The sequence below is a fragment of the Phocoena sinus genome, chromosome 13, assembly GCF_008692025.1.
Source record: "Phocoena sinus isolate mPhoSin1 chromosome 13, mPhoSin1.pri, whole genome shotgun sequence".
Lineage (NCBI taxonomy): Eukaryota > Metazoa > Chordata > Mammalia > Artiodactyla > Phocoenidae > Phocoena > Phocoena sinus.
In genome coordinates, this window is record NC_045775.1 from 29,754,018 (window position 1) to 29,770,171 (window position 16,154).

At 36.9% G+C, this 16,154-nt stretch overlaps 1 protein-coding gene across 4 annotated transcripts in view; it reads right to left on the reverse strand.

Annotated features, from left to right (window-relative positions):
• Positions 1-16,154, reverse strand: part of HEATR5B (HEAT repeat containing 5B) — an 88,782-nt gene that overhangs the window by 65,388 nt on the left and 7,240 nt on the right. For 2 of the 4 annotated variants that reach the window (XM_032653430.1, XM_032653431.1), the window contains exons 4-11: positions 15,080-15,188; positions 13,357-13,506; positions 8,989-9,160; positions 6,959-7,116; positions 5,720-5,969; positions 3,032-3,187; positions 2,108-2,358; positions 210-321 (exon numbers count right to left, since the gene is read on the reverse strand). In XM_032653430.1, coding sequence (XP_032509321.1) covers positions 210-321; positions 2,108-2,358; positions 3,032-3,187; positions 5,720-5,969; positions 6,959-7,116; positions 8,989-9,160; positions 13,357-13,506; positions 15,080-15,188 — 1,358 coding nt within the window. Of the gene's footprint in view, positions 1-209; positions 322-2,107; positions 2,359-3,031; positions 3,188-5,719; positions 5,970-6,958; positions 7,117-8,988; positions 9,161-13,356; positions 13,507-15,079; positions 15,189-16,154 lie in introns of those variants that run through there. The other 2 variants (XM_032653433.1, XM_032653434.1) reach the window with 2 other exon arrangements.

The window sequence follows — 16,154 nt, forward strand, 5'->3', positions numbered from 1 at the left end:
CTTTGCTAACACCTTTCTCACTAAATGTACATAAACAGAAATTACCAAAAAGAGAAATCTAATACTAAATGATGAGAAAAACATCACTACCATTTTTTAACTTCATTCAAAGTCTAGAATGTGAAGTTGAATACTTCTAAATTAAAATTTCTTTACAGTCCACTGACAGTTATAGAATAAGACAAAATCCTACTCAAATATAATTGTACCTAAAGTCATAAGTGCTCCAAGTAAGAGCCATCCAGCTTGGGTGCGCTGTAAAGATAGCCTGCTATTTTGGGCAGCAGTTCGTAAGAGATCTTCAGCAATACTAACTACCATCTGCAAGAGAAGTTTAGAATTGGATTTTAACAAAATCAAGTAAGAAAATACACAGCTAGTATACTTCATTAAAAAAGAAGTTATCCTTTTTTGTTGTTGCTGTTAACATGTTTTTAAAGAGGCAACATCAATACCTAATCAATCTTGATTGCTCTGCTGACTTTGAGAAGACCCACTACAACACAGTGGTTAAGAGTGAGTTCTAGAGCCACAATGCCGGAGTTCATATCCCAGCTTTGTCATCTCCTAGATTTCTGACTTAGGATAACTCAATCTCTCTGCCTCAGTTCCCTCACTGCTAAAATAGGAATAACAGGAGTGCGAACCTCACTCTTATGAGGATTAATAAATTAATACAGCAAAGTACTCAGAACAGCGCTGGTCCATGTAATCACTCAATAAATGCTATTATTAGTAGTACTGTTATCCTACGTTTAAAGATTTGTTGAACTCTTATTATACATCTGCCATTAAGCTAATCTTACGGTGCTTACAGTCTTAGAGACAGAAGACATAGGAAAAATGGGAAGTAACAAGCAGCACATAATCAAATGATAATAGTACAGATGTAGTGGTCAGCAAAGAGACCTAAAGCAGCTAAGTTTGGTGCAGGTGAACAAGAAGAGGGATGAAATTCTAATGTAAGAGATTAGCAAGAGCAAAGACATGGAGGCTGAAGAAAGCACGGAAGGAAAGCAAGATGACTAGTCTGACTAGAGCAGTGAGAAACTAGAATGAAAGGCCAGAATAAAGGCAAATTATGAAGGTACCAGCTTAGCAGACAAAGGTGATTATATTTTATTCTCTGATCCCTGAGTAGTTCCTAAGGGTCTCTGAGCAAACATAAAATACGAAAGTGGGGTGGAAGAGATGGGAGAAAAAGATTCCAAGAAGGATAATCAGTGAGGAGGCAAGCATATGACAAAGGGAGATGGAAGCCCAGATTTGAGTAGCAGCTATGGAACTCACAGAAATGAATGGACATGGAGCTGGTAACCCAGGGAAAAAAAAAAAAAAAAACAGAAAAAAAAAACCCAAAAGATCTAGCCCCAATATAAAGTTGCAAAAAATATTTATATAAACACTTAATATTCCTAAGAAGAAAATCTTGATAGTACTATAAAGTATAGGAGAAAGGGAAAAAAAAGTAATTGATTCATGAAAACCATTCAACTTTTATTAAGTATTACCAAAATGCTAACTATAGCAATAGCACATTCTCTTGACATTTTGAATATAGCAATGTGAATTTTTATTTCTAAAACCCCAAAGAAAAGCTCTGATTTCTAAAGCATTACTAAAAGGGCTTTTTTTTTTTTCCTCTCTCTAAAATAAATTATAAAATGATACTATACCCAGACAAAACTATTAGTCCTGTATCAGGATTAAATATCAAATTTTAATTAGGGGGCTTCCCTGGTGGCGCAGTGGTTGAGAGTCCGCCTGCTGATGCAGGGGACACAGGTTCGTGCCCCGGTCCGGGAAGATCCCACATGCCGCAGAGCGGCTAGGCCCGTGAGCCATGGCTGCTGAGCCTACGCGTCCGGAGCCTGTGCTCCGCAGCGGGAGAGGCCACAACAGTGAGAGGCCCGCATACCACCATAAAAAAAAAATTTTTTTTTAATTAGGGTCTGTCGACTCCATATTAGCCAAATACTGTATCATTTATTATCACAGTGAAACTGTTTTTGTTTGATCACACAGTTCAACATCAATCACAGAAGGTGTTCCCATAAAGACTAAAGTCCATGTGACAGCACTTACAATCTTAGGATCTTTGTCATACCTTTCCCTTGGCATGAGGAATGCCCAAAGGACACTGATGAACTCCACCTAACAAAGCAGCCATTGCAAAACTGTATCCACTAACAGCTTCTGGTGAAGTTTTCAGGTTGTTGAGTCGTTCTGCACACCTGTCTAGAAATGGTGCCAGCTGGAAAGGCAGTGCCACAGCCACACAGCGCAGACACCATGCAGCAGCAAGTCGAGCTGCCATGCTTGGGTGAAGAAGCACTGAAGTCACTGTCTCCAAAAGGCCTAAAAAATACTCAAAAAATTACTCTTAATGAAGTCACACAATTTCATGAGTTAAAAGAACTATGTGTAGGGCTTCCCTGGTGGCGCAGTGGTTGAGAGTCCGCCTGCCAATGCAGGGGACGCAGGTTCGTGCCCCAGTCCGGGAAGATCCCACATGCCGCGGAGCAGCTGGGCCCGTGAGCCATGGCCGCTGAGCCTGCGCGTCCGGAGCCTGTGCTCCGCAACGGGAGAGGCCACAGCAGTGAGAGGCTCGTGTACCGCAAAAAAAAAAAAGAATTATGTGTAACACAATAATTAAAATCATAATTGTTATGGATTTATACAGATACATTTAGAACTGTGCCAAAAAACACATATATCAACTCATAAACAGGAAAGTACTTTAAGGAACATTTTCTACAAAGAACATAGTACATCCAATAAAATATAAATGTTGGCATAAAGTACTCAATAAAGTTTAGAAACAAAACTACCATGACTGTTTTTGATTTGTCTCCCAAAACTTTACAAGATTCACTATCACAGTGAATCCTAAATAAAACCCAACTTTTAACAAATGATCTAAACTGCTAATTACCATGATAAGCAACCAATCAGGAGTTAAATATCAATCACACCTATGACTTCTAAAAATATTGAAAAAAATATTCCAGCATATAAGTGAATATCATACCTATAGATGCTTCCTGAATAAGAGGGGATGCGGTGGCATTTAGGCTCTGCACCAGACTCCCAAGCTCCTGCAGGGCGCAAACCATCACATGCTGGCTTGCTGCAATGTCTGCTGCTCCAGATTTGTTTTCACCACTAGTGTCATTCACTACCGCTTCTGGAAACACAAAATCATGTATGAATGTGGGTGAATTAAATTGTGATATAATTTTTTGATCTACACAATTTATGTTTTTAAATTATACCAGCTGATACCTGACTGTTAAGAACTCTGTTTGTATGCTGAACATCACTAACAATTAGGGAAATACAAATCAAAACCACAATGATAAAAAGTCAATATAAAGAATTTAGCACAATGCTACCCCCAAAATACATTCAGTAAACATTAGCAGCTGTTATTGTTACTTTATTATTATCACTGCTATTTTAAGAGCTGTAGTGTGCTGGTAGCATCACTGTCAAATTACTGACCAGAAAGAAGATCTATAAGGAAAGTGACTTTAAAATTTCGTACTGGGATGGTCCTCAAAGTTTCCATTAACTTGCTGGTCCCTGGCCCCACCTTTTAGCTTCCACAGAATTGAAACATATTTAATCATGAAACAAATAAAAATTCCTTGTCAAATTACTAATTGAGAATATATTCTGCTCCATAAATTTCAGGTACATAGCACTATGTTTAATTCTGCTTTTACCATTTTAAAAATCAAATGGCTTAATGGTTTAAAAATCTGTGACCTTAAGATTAATAACCCTTAAATGACAGTAAAACTTTATTTACATTCATTATGAATTACCAGGCTATAAAATGTAGAATAATAGGATATAATAGATTAATATACTATGGATTAAAATTAAATGCCGCTTTTCTTCTTAGACATTTCTGGACTTGGAAATGCACGAAGTCTCTCTTTTAGGTACTAAGCTCTAAGCTCCCTGAACAGGTGCTATCTACGTGTGGCTCGCTGTTTTACTCCCGCTGTTTGGCACAGTGTCTTTGACACTCAAACATTTCTTCAAGGAATAAATATACAAATATTTATAAAGCTGTGAACCTAGGACAGATTATATTTTAACATACCTAAAGAATGATACCTCATTAATTTAAACACCCTTTAATTCACAATTCCTAACTTTCAGTTAGTCCTATGCATTTAAAATATGGTTTGCCTAGTAAGCTATTATAAACAACAAAAACTATAAACTATTTGTGGATTTATTTTTATTAATTTTATAAGATGTTCAATATATATTCTCTAAATATAAAGTGCTGGATATTTTCTATTCATTAAATTCTTATTTCTAAAGACCCCTGTTAAGCAATATAGTTTTCTTTTTTTGTTTTGTTTCTGTTTTTGTTTTTTTTTGCAGTACGCGGGCCTCTCACTGTTGTGGCCTCTCCCATTGCGGAGCACAGGCTCCGGACGCACAGGCTCAGCGGCCATGGCTCACGGGCCCAGCCGCTCCGCGGCATGTGGGATCCTCCCAGACCGGGGCGTGAACCCATGTCCCCTGCATCGGCAGGCGGACTCTCAACCGCTGTGCCACCAGGGAAGCCCAATATAATTTTCTTGATTAAAGTTAATGTATATTCCCACGAGTGATAAAAGTAAATTATCTTATAGAATTTATATTTTACTTTGCGTTAGTTCCTTAATTGTATTATTATAAGCTCCAGGAAGGCAGGAACTTTATCTTACTCACTGTTCAAAACCTGAATTACTGCTTTGCAATCTCAAATACTCAATAACTACTTGTTAAACAGAAAAGTTTATAAAATTGACACTTCCTAGAAAAGGATTTCTTTTAATTATGAATTACTGAGGTTTCACAGTATATCCTATAGTGGGCGAAAAACCACCTGTAACTGTTTCTCTCTAAATTTTCACATTAAGCCTATTAACCGAGGGGAAAACAACATGTATTTATAAAACAATAGGTTCCAAGAAGAAAAACCACAATAGATTATTCCTCAAAGATTCCTCAATGTGCTGCGGCATACCAGGAGAGCTATAAAATTGGTAGATACTAGATATAAAACAAAAAGCCTAACCTTACAAACACACTATCCAAATACTGAAAAACTCCACTTCACTGTAATTATATGTTGTTTGAATATCAAATAAGAGTACACAATAAAAATGACTATTAAAACACAGTCCAGAAAGATACATGAACTAATCAGATCTATCAGTATTTATTAAGAATAACAGTAAAGAATTAAATGACTAAAGTAATCAACAATACAGATCATGACATTAATTCTTACCTACTGGGACTTCCCTGGTGGTGCAGTGGTTAAGAATCCGCCTGCCAATGCAGGGGACACGGGTTCTAGCCCTGGTCCGGGAAGATCCCACATGCTGTGAAGCAACTAAGCCCATGTGCCACAACTACTGAGCCTGCTCTCTAGAGCCTGCGAGCCACAACTACTGAGCCTGCGTGCCACAACTACTGAGCCTGCGTGCCACAACTACTGAGTCCGTGTGCCACAACTACTGAAGCCCGCACACCTAGAGCCTGTGCTCCACAACAAGAGAAGCCACCACAATGAGAAGCCCGCACACTGCAACAAAGAGTAGCCCCTGCTCGCCACAACTAGAGAAAAGCTTGCGCACAGCAATGAAGACCCAACACAGCCCAAAGTAAATAAATAAATAAATTTATTTTTTAAAAAAATTCTTACCTACTGCTTTCATTTGCTTTCCAATCGCTTGGCATATTTCTTTGGCAGCTGCAATCTGGGCTTTTTCACCTAGCAAACTGCCCACAGTAGCTCTTAGGATAAAGGAGACACACCGTCTGGAGTACACAGCCTCTACATGTGTTTGCGTTGCCCGAGGATGGGAAACCAGATCAAGTACATGAGACAAGAATGTGGCAAAGCTACGCTCTAACCACTGACCACCCAATGTTGTTACAAAAACAACATATGCCTGTAAATAGATTAAGATGCTTTAGATAAATTTATATAAATGAAATGAAATTACAGATAAAGCAACTATGTAAATAACTGATGACAGCATGAAAAATAAATTATCTTTGAGATTAAAATTGAGAAAATTTAAAACTTGAGACCTTTTTAGTACTTCTAGCATGGGAATTACTGGTTGAAGTATCTTTGACTAAAAACAACTCTCAGGATAATAACTACAAGAAGAACACAGAGAGAGAATGGTGTGGAAGGGAAGGAAAGGTGAATTCACCCTGGTGATGAAGGTGATAAGTTATAGTAATAAAACCCTAACATGCTAAATAAACACTGACCTAGAGCTACAAAACATTTGCTTATGACTGTAAGATACAAATGGTTTACTTCCATTTTATGCTTGTTTCCGGAGTAAGGTATAATTGGATGATTCTGGCTAAGATCACAAAAAACCATTTCATCCTATTAGGTGTTAATTATTATTAGGTCATTAACCATAACATCTTATTTGGTATTAATTATTATTTTGAAACTATAATTTCAAGTCAGGTTTAACTGCATAATTGCACTGGTGATAATCAATGATGATAAATCCAAAGTACTAACCAATATTTTTAGCTACAAGAGTTGTTGGAAAACATTAAAATCTAAATGCCTCAAGCTATTTGAATACAATTTCAATTAAAACTCAATTACTTTACTTCTGATTTTCTGCGAAGTAAAATTTGGAAAAAGTTTTGTTAAAGACAGACAGATAGATATAGCAGACATAGGCTTCTTTACACATCAAATACCTACCTTTCCATATAAGATGCAATTTAGATTTGAATGTAATTCATTCGTTTAGTAAAAGAAATGTTTTGAAAGACATTTTAAAAATTATTTAATTTTAGACAGTATTAAAAATCTCTGTACGTGCTGTTACTTAGTAAGAGTCTTCCATGAAATTTCACATGTGATACCAAGAGAATTCTTTTATACATTTATATTACAAACCTGTGTAACTCCAACTCTCACTTCACGATTAACAGACCCTCCAACTTTTAACATTTCTCCACCACTCTTTAAGAAACCTGACCCTCCACGTAGAAATCCTGTGGCCATGAGTTCTAAGACTTCATCAAATGTTGCTCGCTTCACATTCTGGCGCATTACTTTCAGGAAGAAAAATATATTTATAAGCAAATATATTTTGCTATTAAATAATATTTTCTAATAATCCAGCTTTAAAATTCAAGTAATTGTTTTTAAGGATACTTAAACTATTACAAAGGAGATAGGGTCATTTATTTTCTTATGATCTTAAAATTTACAATATATTTGTAAAATTAAATTCAATTTTGAAGCAAAAAAATGCTAAAAAAAAGGAGCTAGAAATTAAAACAATTCAATATATCTATGCCAAAATAGTCTAACAATTATGTTAGCCTTGATATGTGTAACACAACAAAGACAACGCACATTCTCAGCAGATACTGCTAACTGACTGCAGCCCTCACTCCCAGTTGAGATGGACACAATACTTCTTTTTTTTTTTTTTTTTGGCCACAGCACATGGCTCATGGGATCTTAGTTCCACAGCGGTGAAAGCGCCAAGTCCTAACCACTGGACCGCCAGGGAATTCCCAAGACCACGCTTTCTATACAACAATTACCAATGGATTGAAACGTCACTGGACTGCAACCGACTTGCCATCCCTGGTAAAGAGCTTCCTATTTTATAAAGTCCTTTCATACACAGTAGCAAACATAATCCTCACAAAAATTCTGTAGGAGAGGCATAAAGCTCATGATTAACTATGCAGGCTTTGGAATTTGAATGCCTGGGTTTTAATTTCACTTAATAGAACACTTATTACACCACAAACGACACAATCTCTCTAAGCCTAAATTTCCTTGTTTATAAAATGAGAATAACAACTGTACTTAGGATTCCTAGGGCTTTTGAGAGGATTAAATAAAACAACTCTGTTATATGCTTAATTCAGTGCCTTATACATAGTTAGCACTTAATAAATTGTTACCTATCATCATCATCACTGTTATCTAATTCAAACACTGAAGTAATCATGATTAAAGATGAAGAGACCAAAGCTCAAAGGGTTTCACAGCAAATAAACATAAGAGCTAGACAGGCAGATCAGCTCGGTGCTTTGTGACCGCCTGGAGGGGTGGGATAGGGAGGGTGGGAGGGAGAGAGACGCAAGAGGGAAGAGATATGGGAACATATGTATATGTATAACTGATTCACTTTGTTATAAAGCAGAAACTAACACATCATTGTAAAGCAATTATACCCCAATAAAGATGTTAAAAAAAAAAAAACATAAGAGCTAGGACATGAATCTGTAAGATCAGATTCTCCTTCTACAATACAGTGATGGGATAGGGGTAGGGACAACAGCAGAGCTGGATTCACTCAGCATCTACTCAGAACTGTCCCTGAAGCATCTCTATGGAACTGTGAGGCACAGTAGAAGTCACTGGGAAAATCAATGCTGTCTCTGATTCTGCTTATAATAATGGTCAAGAAAAATATACTATGCTATGAATGGGGATCTACTCACCAGGGACTGAAAGTAAGAAGGCATGTAAAGTGCCAGATTCCAGTCCCTTGAACATGATACAAAACCATTTCATAAATCTTATTTGCTTATATGTCCAACATACTTGATGCATGTAATGTTGCACAGTATCATCATAAAAAATGTCTTGACTGGGACTTTCCTGGTGGTCCAGTGGTTAAGATTCTGTGCTTCCACTGCAGGGGGTCTGGGTCCGATCCCTGGTTGGGGAAGTTCTGCATGCCCCACGGTGTGGCCAAAAAAAAAAAAAAAAAAAAGTCCTGACTATATCAAGGAAAATGCCATTTGGGTACTTCTATTTTATGAAAAGGTAGACAAAGATACTAATTTAAAGCCTTTAAAGTGACTTGCCTAGAAGTAATAAGTCATTTAGAAGAAAGCATTCCATATACCTTCAAATACCTGTTACAGTCTAGATCGGGGGCTGACAAACAACGATACCTGTTGCTTGTTTTGGCATCAATGCTGTAGCCATGACTGTTCCTAAGAGTTTAGACACTGCCACCCGTACCCCATAGTTTGAGTTTTCCAAAGCCTTAAAGCAGAGAGTGGCTATATTTTCCAGTTCAGCAGTCCACATGAACACAGCTTCATTCTGTAGTTCTAGGAGACACTAGAATTTAAAAAAAAAAAAAAAAGTAAATTAGAACTTCCACTTCCAGAGATGGATAAACAAGAACCAGATTTACTCTCTCTCCTGAAATAACTAAAAAATTGGACAAAATATATGAAACAAGTTTCAAAGACACTGGACATCAGGCAATGAAGGATGCTAATCCTTAAGAGATGGAAAATGCAAGCTGAACCCTACATTTGTTCCAGCCTACTGCCTTGAGAGAGTTTCCAGAAGTTAGGAGGAAACTATAACCCTAAACTCCTGTATTAGAAAGAAGAAAGGTCTCTGGGGAATTCCCTGGTGGCCTAGTGGTTAGGATTCTGGGCATTCACTGCCGTGGCCTGGGTTCAATCCCTGGTCAGGGGAACTGAGATCTCGTAAGCCGCATGGCGTGGCCGAAAAAAAAAAAGAAGAAATGTCTCAAATCAACAACCTCTGCTTCTACCTTAAGAAACTAGATGACATAGAGCAAATTCAACACAAAGTAAGCAGGAAAAAAAGGAAGTAATATAGATAAGAGAGGAAATCAGTGAACCAGCAAACTGAAAAACAGAAATGAAACCAAAAGCTGCTTCTTTGAGACTACCAATACAATCCCTGGTTGGGGAACTAAGATCCCACAAACCGCAGAAAGCAGCCAAAAAAAAAAAAACCCACTTAATTAGAAAATAGCAACAACAGAAACGACACAAGAAATCAAATTTGACAAAATCCATTCTTGATAAAAACTTCTTGGAAGGCTAGAAATATAAGGGCACTTCCTCAACTTGATAAAGATCATCAAGGAAAACTGACAGTTAACATCATACTTAATGGTGAAGGACTGGATGTTTTCCCCTTAAGGATCAGGAACAAGACAAGGATGTCACCTCTCATGTTTTCTATTCAACATTGCACTGAAGGATCTAACCAGCCAGTGCGGTAAGAAAGAAAAATAAATAAAAAGCATCCAGATTGGAAAAGAAGTAAAACTGTCTTTATTCATAGACAACATGATTGTCCGCACAGAATACCTGATAGGATCTATTAAAAAAGCAAGGGCTTCCCTGGTGGTGCAGTGGTTGAGAGTCCGCCTGCCGATGCAGGGGACACAGGTTTGTGCCCCGGTCCGGGAAGATCCCACATGCCGCGGAGCAGCTGGGCCCGTGAGCCATGGCCACTGAGCCTGCGCCTCCGGAGCCTGTGCTCCGCAACGGGAGAGGCCACAACAGTGAGAGGCCCACGTACCGCCAAAAAAAAAAAAAAAAAGCTGATAGAACTGGTAAGGCAGTTTAAGAAGGTTGGTGGATACAAGACCAATGTACAAAACTCAGTTTTATTTCTATATGTTAGTAATGAACAATTAGAAATTGAAAAAAGCTTTTAATCAATACTATTTAAAATGGCATAGAAAATGAAATACTTATGGATAAATCTGACAAAAGAGGTGCAAGATCTGTGCATTTGAAAACCACAAGATGTTGCTAAGAGTAATCAAAGAAGACCTAAATGAATGAGAGATAGAGATATCGCATTCATGAGTTGGACTTAATACTGTTACGCTGTCAACTATCCCCAAATTGATCTATAGATTCAATGCAACCTGAATAAAAATCTCAGCATGTTATTTTTGTAGAAATGGACAAGTTAAAATTTATATGGAAATGCAAAGGACCTAGAATAGCCAAAACTATTTTGAAAAAGAAAAAGTTGGAGGGCTAACACTACCTGATTTTAAGACATTATAAAGGTCCAGTAATCAAGAAAGTGTTATTGACATCAAGGTAGACAAACAGATCAATGAAACAGAATAGAGATTCCAAAACTAGATCCACATTTATACGGACAACTGATTTTCAACAAAGGTGCAAAGGCAATTTAGTGAAGAAAAGAGTCTTTTCAACATGGTGCTAGAACAAGTGAATATCCATGTGCAAAAACCAAAACAAAACAAAAAATCTTCAATTCATACCTCACACTATATACAAAAATTAACTCAAAATGGATCATACATCCAAGTGTAAAACTATAAAACTAGGAAACATAGGAGAAAGTATGGGCTAGGAAAAGCTTTCTTAGATACAATACTAAAAGCACAATTAATATAAGAAAAACTGATAAATTGGACTTTGACAAAATTCAAAACTTCTCTTCTTAGAAAGGCACTATTTAGGGAATGAAAAGACAGACCACAGAGTGGGAGAAAATATTTGCAAATCACATATCTGATACAGAAATAAAGAACCTACAAAGTAGACTCAAAACTCTATAATATATGTGCCACATCTTCTTTATCCATTCATCTGGGTTTTTTTGGGTTTTGTTTTTGTTTTTTAATTTTAAATTTATTTTTTATATATTTATTTTGGGCTGTGTTGGGTCTTCGTTGCTGCGCGTGGGCTCTCTCCAGCTTCGGTGAGCGGGGCCACTCTTCGTTGCCGTGAGCAGGCTTCTCATTACAGTGGTTTCTCTCGTTGTGGAGCACTGGCTCTAGGCGCATGGGCTTCAGGAGTTGCGGCGCACGGGCTTAGTTGCTCCGCGGCATGTGGGATCCTCCTGGACCAGGGCTCGAACCCATGTCCCCCGCATTGGCAGGCGGATTCTCAACCACTGCACCACCAGGGAAGCCCCCATTTATCTGTTGATGGACATTTAGGTTGCTTCCATGTCCTGGCTATTGTAAATAGAGGTGCAATGAACATTGTGGTACATGACTCTTTTTGAATTATGGTTTTCTCAGGGTATATGCCCAGTAATGGGATTGCTGCGTCATATGGTAGTTCTATTTTTAGTTTTTTAAGGAACCTCCATACTGTTCTCCATAGTGGCTGTATCAATTTACATTCCCACCAACAGTGCAAGAGGGTTCCCTTTTCTCCACACCCTCTCCAGCATTTATTATTTGTAGATTTTTTGATGATGGCCATTCTGACTGTGGCACATATATACAATGGAATATTACTCAGCCATAAAAAGAAATGAAATTGAGTTATTTGTAGTGAGGTGGATGGACCTAGAGTCTGTCATACAGAGTGAAGTAAGTCAGAAAGAGAAAAACAAATACCGTATGCTAACACATATATATGGAATCTAAAAAAAAAAAAAGTCATGAAGAACCTAGGGGCAAGATGGGAATAAAGACGCAGATCTACTAGAGAATGGACTTGAGGATATGGGGAGGGGGAAGGGTAACCTGGGACAAAGTGAGAGAGTGGCATGGACATACATACACCACCAAACATAAAATAGATACCTAGTGGAAAGCAGCCACATAGCACAGGGAGATCTGCTCAGTGCTTTGTGACCACCTAGAGGGGTGGGATAGGGAGGGTGGGAGGGAGGGAGACGCAAGAGGGAAGAGATATGCGGACATATGTATATGTATAACTGATTCACTTTGTTATAAAGCAGAAACTAACACACCATTGTAAAGCAATTATACTCTAATAAAGATGTTAAAAAAACTCTATAATAAGAAAACAAATAACTCAATAAAACAATGCACAAAAATTTTGAATAGACTCTTCATCAAAGAAGATATGGATGGTAAATAAGCACCTAAAAATATGATCATCATTAGTCTGGAAATGCGAATTAAAGCCACAATGAGATACCTGTACATATCTATAAGAATGGCTAAAATTAACAAGACTGGCAATACCAAATGTTGGTGAGACATGGAGAATGAGGAAATCTCATAGTACTTTGGAAAACAGTGGCAATTTCTCCAAAAATTAAACGTAAACCTAAAATATGATCCAGCCATTCCACTCCTAGGTATTTACCCAAGTGAAAGGAAAGCATGTGTTGATAACAAAAACTAGTAAACAGATGTTCACAGTAGCTTTTTTTGTAATATCCAAAACTGGAAGCAACACAAATGTCCATAACAGGCGAAGGAATCCACCAACTGTGGCATAGCCATACAATGAAATACTACTCAGCAATAAAAAGGAATGAACTATTGATACATGTAACAACACTGAGAAATCTCAAAAGAATTATGCTGTTTAAAAGAAGCCAGGCAAAAAGAAAAAAAAAGCACATACCACCTGATTCCATTTTATATATAATTCTAGAAAATGAAATGAAACTAATCCATGGGAACCAAAATCATGCCACCTTATTTTGAAACTTTCAAAGAAAAAAAAAATCATTGACTGTTTCAGAGCAAGCAGGATAAGGAGCAACATTATAAACAGCCGAGTACTAACCTTGGCAACTGCACATCGAACAGCCATTGACCTGTCAGTTAAGAGAGACCTGGCATTCTTATAAATATCACGATGACAGGAAGCTGCTGCACCACCCAGTCCATTTAGAACTTTCTGTAGACTCATTAAGATTTCACTTCGCCCTTGAGACTAGAAAAGAACATAAAGCAAATTCTACATTTAAATAAGAACATACCAAAAGACCAAAGTTCTCTGGGCCTAATGGTCTTACCTCTAAAGGTAAACAGTTAAGTAATGAAAAATAAAAAAGTATTTTAGAACGTCCCTGAAAGGTAAAAATAATTATTAACTTCAACAAAATAATTATTTGAGAAATTAGGTTACAATAAGTAAACATATTCTTATGTTTCCATGATCTGCTGAAGTGCAAATAATGAGAACATGACAAATTCAAAAGCTTCAATATAATACCTCAAGGATCCAAGCTTTCAGAATGTGGAAAATTAAGTAAAAAGTACTTAAGAATATAAACCATCTAAAAGAGGAAGAAAACATCCAACACATTTTAAAAACTTTCTCACAGACATACTCTAAACTATCAATTTCTTGAGACTACTCTGAACTCTTGTTTTTATACTCTTATTGTGCTTGATTCATATTTCTGATAGTATACTTATTCAAACACAGATTTCTTTCACTAGACTGTAAGCTCTTTGAGGTCAGGGAGTAGATCTTATTCATCTTTATATGCCTAATGCCTGAGAATATGTCCTCAATTCTTGCTTAATAAATTAATAGACAGTTCCCAGAAGAGGTGTTGTCCAAGAAATCTTTAGCTTTCCTAGACAAAGAATTAGACTATGAGACCAGTGCTTGGTCTATTTTTAGTTAACCCCAAATGAACAAGGAATTTTCAGAAGTAATACCAAACTGACATGACAAAACAGAACTATTTTTACTTCATATTAGTTGCTGTGGATTGAATACTGTCCTGCCAAAAGATGAGTTCAAGTCCTATGCCCTGTTACCTGTGAACATGACTTTATTTGGAAATAAGGTCTTTGCAGATGAAATCAAATAAAGATGAGGTCATACTATATTAGGGTGGACCCTAATCCTTATAATAGAAGAATTTGGTATCCTTATAATAGACCGGTATCCTTATAATAGAAGAATTTGGACACAAAACACAGATGCATAGGGAGAACACCATATGACAATGGAGACAGAAATTGGAGAGATACATCTGCAAACCAAGGAATACCACCAAAGCCAAGGACGGTCAGCAACAACCAGAAGCTAAGAAGGCTTGGAAGGACTATTCCCAAGAGCTATCAGAGGAAGCACGGCCCTGCTGATACCTTGATTTCAGACTTCTAGCTTCCAGAATTGTGAGACAATAAATTTCTGTTATTTTAAGCCACCCAGTCTGTGGTAATTATGGCAGCCGTAGGAAACTAATACATTAGCTATGGCACAAAAAATAATATGGCAGTACAAAAATATTCCTAGGGCTAAATAAAATAATACATAAACCTATTCTTTGTCAAGGTAAAGCATTCTTTCCCTTCTCCCTGAAATATGAGGTAAGATACATTAAAACAAGGGGCAAGTAATATTTTTTTGCAAGTAATAATTTTAAATTACCCTCTTGCTAAGCAATATAAGTACTACACTGGCAGAAAAAAGGCAACATATATTTTTAACTAACATCTAACTCCCACCACAAGCAAAACATTTAAATATTAGTTGTAAAACTTACCTCTGCACTTTTCAGAGATTTCAAAAGATTATTTACTGTTTCTGGAAATGCACTGCCTAACATTCTCCCCATTTTTTCATAAAATGCTCCAACACAAGCCACTGCAGCCCTGTAAGAAGTGACATTTTCACCAGTCACTGTTCAGATTAATAATTTTATAATATTTTTCTTATTTTCAGAAATCAATTTGTATTTGTGCAGGACACTTTTGGCCACAAATCCTTAATTTTCAAGAACACCTTGTTGATTCTTGGCTATCATCAAAAAGTCTACAAATAATAAATGCTGGAGATGGTGTGGAGAAAAGGGAACCCTCCTACACTGTTGGTGGGAATGTAAACTGGTGCAGCCACTATGGAAAACAGTATGGAGGTTCCTTAAAAAACTAAAAATATAGTTACCATATGATCCAGCAATCCCACTCCTGGGCATATATCCTGAAAAGATGAAAACTCTAACTCGAAAAGACAGAGGCACCCAATGTTCGTAGCAGCACTATTTATAATGGCCAAGACATGGAAACAACCTAAGTGCCCATCAACAGATGACTGGTTTAAGAAGATGTGGTGTAAATATACAATGGAATACTACTCATCCATAAAAAAGAATGCAATATTGCCATTTGCAATAACATGGATGAACCTAGAGAATATCATACTAAGTGAAGTAAGTCAGACAAAGATAAATATTATATGATATTACTTATATATGGAATCTAAAAAATAATACAAATGAACCCAATAGACAAAACAGAAACAGACTCACAGACACAGAAAACAAACTTATGGTTACCAAAGGGAGAAAAGGGGGGAGGGGGATAAATTAGGAGTATGGGATTAGCAGATACAAACTACTATACATAAAATAGATAAGCAACAAGGATTTACTGTACAGCACAGGGAACTATATTCAATATATTGTAATAACCTATAATGGAAGATAATCTGAAAACTATATATACATATAAAGCTGACTCACTTTGCTGTATACCTGAAACTAACACAATATCATTAATCAACTATATTCCAATTTAAAAAAATTTTAAAAAAAGAATACCTTGTTTATTCTGTATAAT